The following is a 4,148-nucleotide window of genomic DNA, read 5'->3' on the forward strand; positions in this document are numbered from 1 at the left end:
GTGTGAGTGTGTGTGAGTGTGTGAGAGAGTGTGTGTGAGTGTGTGAGTGTGTGTGTTTGTGAGTGTGTGTTTGTGAGTGTGTGAGTCGTACTGGAGTGGAAGGGGCTGGAGGGCGGCTGCGGGGAGTCGAAGACGCTGCAGATCTCGGTGGAGCTGGATGCGGTGGAGGCTGGTGGAGGTGTCAGTGGAGTGCGGGGAGAGTTGGGCGCTGAAGCGATGCTGCTCTCCGTCTCGCTGTCTGGGATGCGGCTGTAGCTGATCTTCCGGGGCTCGTTCTGCAGCGGCGTCGGGTGTCGCATGGTTCCCGGGCGGACGGATGACGGGCGAACACCCGGAGACTTCAGAGGACAGCTGTACTTCTTTGGCTGTGAGAGGAAGACAAAATGAGAAGAAATTCCACAATCTATCTATCTACTTCATGACTTAACTGACCATGACATTGCATGCACGTAGTTTCTTTTGCGATTTGATATGAAAATGTTTTTACTGTCACTTTTGATCAATTTAATGGGTCCTTGATGATGCATTAATTATTAATTTCTTCTAAAAAATGGTAGTGTAATTAATGTGAGCAGTGTTTCTGACCCGTATGTCGTTTTCCACACGTAAGCAGTACGGCTGGTTCTGGTACTGCTGGATTTCTCCGGTTATTTCCGCCACTTTCCGCCGTTTGCTGAAGTTGATCAGTTCCTTGCCATGTCTCTTCAGGAAGTCTGGATTTCCCTCCTCAGTTTTCAGAATATTTGTTAAATAAATCCCTAAAATGAGCAGATCACAATCAAACATACAGTCCCGTCAGAAACCAAAACAGCAATAAAATAATGAAAAAGGTAATTGCGACATTTTATCTCACGATTCAGGCTTTGTTTCTCGCAAATCTGAGTTTATATCTCACAAATTAGGACTTTTTTTTTCTTCAAATTGCGAGTATATCTCACAATTATTTTTTTTTACTTATCAGAACTGTGAGAAATTCTGAATTGTAAGATAAAAAAAAAAGTCACAATTACTTTTTTTAAAAATTCCAAGCTGAAAACTAAAGAAAACTGAATTCTGAGGAGAAAAGTCAGAATTGCGAGATATAAACACAAAATTGTGAGATAAAACTTCATAATTTTGAGAATAAAATGAGTGTTGCGAAATAAAAACAATTGTGATATGCAAACTTAGAATTACTAGATATAAACAGAATTGCAATATAAATTCACAATTTAAACTCTCAATTTTGAGGAAAAAAGTCAGAATTGCAAGTTAGGGCTGGGCGATATGTCCAAAAAATTATCACGATCATTTTTTCCCATATCAGTCGATATCGATAATTATCACGATAAATGTCAAAAAAAAAATTTCTTTCAAGTTTAAAGCCAGATTTTTGCTCCAATGTGAAAGTTGTAAAAACCAGACGGTTAATTGTGGTTTTAAACTATTCTTTACGGTCAGAACATGACAAACACTTCACATTTTTGAATTCTTTACACTTTTACAGTCATTTTTCCATAACAAAATAAATATCTTAATAGAAAAAAATGTTTTTCTTAGTTCTGCATGTTCTAGTAATGAGTAATATTGTTCCAAATCAAGAAACAGGTTTGTGTTGCCTGATAATATTAATAATATAAAAAATTTTGTCTCTAAGAAATACACATTTGATAGTAGCTTGAGTTAGGATGCAGATGTAGGTTTATATTCATTATCAAAATCAGTTGTAAGTATTGTAACAATCTAATTTTTTATGGTGGATTATTATTTTTTTTAAACCATTGGTCTTCCATAGTATACATTTAGATCATGATAATCACAGTTAAAACCACAAATATAGCACCTCAATACCATGGTAAAAATGTAATATGGCTTCTAGGTATTTGTATGAAAAATACCTAGGAGCCATATTTTTACTATGTTTTTCCTCAAAAGTCAGAATTGCAAGATATTAACAGAATTGAGAGATTTAAATTTAGAATAGTAAGACATAAATTCACAATTTTGAAAAATAAAAAATAAGTCCATCTTGCGAAATGTAAACTCAGTATTCAGAGAGAAAAAAGCCTGAATTGCGAGATATAAACAGAAATTTATTTTGAAAAAAGAAGTCCATCTTGTGAAACGTAAACTCAGAATTCAGAGAGAAAAAGAGACTGAATCGCGAGATAAAAACTCAGAAATCTGACTTTTTTTCCCCTCACAATTTTGAGAAGAAACTGAGGAAAAAAAGTCTGATTTGTGAGATAAAATGTTGCATTACCTTTTTTTATTCCATGGCAAAAACTTCAAAAAACATGTGCTTCTTTAGAAAGCACATGTGTAAAAAGAAGGACGTACCAAAGAAGGGCACACAAGGGGGGTTGATGGACCTGAGTTTAGCCAGATATTTCTTATAATGATCTTCACTGAGTTCATGAGCTTCCTCCAGAATCTTCCTCTGTCTGCTCGGGATTTGCTGAAATACAATCACACGCAGGACGAGTTACACGCTGAACTGTAATAGCTCTAGTACTAGTGAAGAGCAACTAATCCAACAGTGCTAATGTAAACGCGCTCACCTCGAAGGTGTGGTCGAGTCTGTAGATGGGCGATGAGTTCATGGCGCTCACCACCTCCAGAACGCCATTGAAGTTATTGAGCTCCTGAAAGACCTGCAGGATCTCGATGATGCGCGATATGATGGACACGCGCTCCTCCACGTTCTCCGTTTCTACGATGCACCTGAGAAACATGAGAAACCGTCAGAAACCCACACATATGTGAGTGATACGGCTCTGAATTAAACACACGAGAGCGTACTTCTCGAACCACAGCGTGAGGTTGGTGGTGTGGCGGATCATTCGCAGCAGGTTCGGGGAGTTGATCTCTTTGTCTTCTTTAGTCCAAACACTGCCGACCGTTTATGCAGAAGAGTTCCTGTAACCAGCCACCACCCACAGTGAAATCTCATTGGCTTAAAATCCAGTGCATCATTTTCCCTTTCAGAAATAATGATGGACAGAAAAACGATGGGAATTACATTGGAATACGGTTACATCATGCCTGGTTAGGACACTATGACATTTATTTTATTTTCTCACAAATTTCATGTTTTCCGTTTTTATTTTTCTGGATTCCGTTTAATGGTGTGCATTTCTAATCAATTTAATTCATATTTATCATATTTAACTCAATGCAATTTTTTTTTCAGAAATTCTGTTTTCTGTTTGAATTTTTCTGGATTCCATTTTTATGGTTTAACTGAATTTTAATAATCAAAAAGGATGTCTAATCAATTGAATTCATAAAACTTTAACAATTTACAATTTTAACAATAACAGTTCCCTAAGAAATGTTCTATTTTTGTTGCTAAATGGTGCTAATCAAATTGATACATAAAACTTTAACAATTTAAAATAATTATTGCTGTCAATCAATTAAAAAAAATTAGCTAATTAAAAATTAACTGATTAATCGCGATTAATCCCACCTAACATTAAAGTTTTAAACATACATTTATATTGCAATAATTTTTACATTCAACCTTCAAATTAATGTACACACAACATAGACAGTATATTTTTAAATATTTGTTTAATGCCATCTTTTATTTATGACTGAAGGCCAGTATCACTGATACCAATACTACTGATGTCTCTATAAAATAGTTTTTTCCCCTAATATTTAACCATTGACTAGCCATTCAACATTACAGTATAATTGAGAGCTATCAATTTTAACATTTATTAGACTTTTAAAAAATAACATCTAATTTTAGTGAACTTAAAACAATCTTCACATAAACCCATTATAATAAATGTCATATTTAGATACCTGTGCCCTTCAGCAGAAATATACAGAAATTGAATAAAGTTATCAAACGCTACATTCTAAATTAAACATAGATGAACCCCTTAAAGCTATAAAAGTTCTTTATTTCCTCTTTGATTAACAGACAACACAGCAGCTGGTTATTAGGTTGTTTAGGATGCTATTACTTTAAGAGCTGCCGCTGCTGAACGTGACGCAGATCTGACGCGCATTGTATTTTCTCTCAACTCTCTTTACCTTTTCTCACCCACTTCAGGTCTTAAAGTCTCTATAATGAGCTGATGAGTTGAATCGGGTGTTAGATGAGTGAGACAGTGCTGGGCTCCAGGACAGTTTTGAAAACCATTTCAGAGACA

General features: G+C 35.6%; 1 protein-coding gene across 1 annotated transcript in view; it reads right to left on the bottom strand.

Annotated features, from left to right (window-relative positions):
* The window catches only part of LOC107727064 (son of sevenless homolog 1), a gene marked incomplete at its 5' end in the record, with an annotated part of 47,799 nt that overhangs the window by 15,420 nt on the left and 28,231 nt on the right, over window positions 1–4,148 (bottom strand). The window contains 5 exon segments of the mRNA XM_016536829.1: window positions 92–365; window positions 526–758; window positions 2,320–2,437; window positions 2,541–2,703; window positions 2,782–2,884. Of these exon segments, the coding sequence (XP_016392315.1) occupies window positions 92–365; window positions 526–758; window positions 2,320–2,437; window positions 2,541–2,703; window positions 2,782–2,884 (891 nt within the window).

Source organism: Sinocyclocheilus rhinocerous, unplaced genomic scaffold, assembly GCF_001515625.1.
Source record: "Sinocyclocheilus rhinocerous isolate Xijiao unplaced genomic scaffold, SAMN03320098_v1.1 scaffold7024, whole genome shotgun sequence".
In the NCBI taxonomy this organism is placed as follows: domain Eukaryota; kingdom Metazoa; phylum Chordata; class Actinopteri; order Cypriniformes; family Cyprinidae; genus Sinocyclocheilus; species Sinocyclocheilus rhinocerous.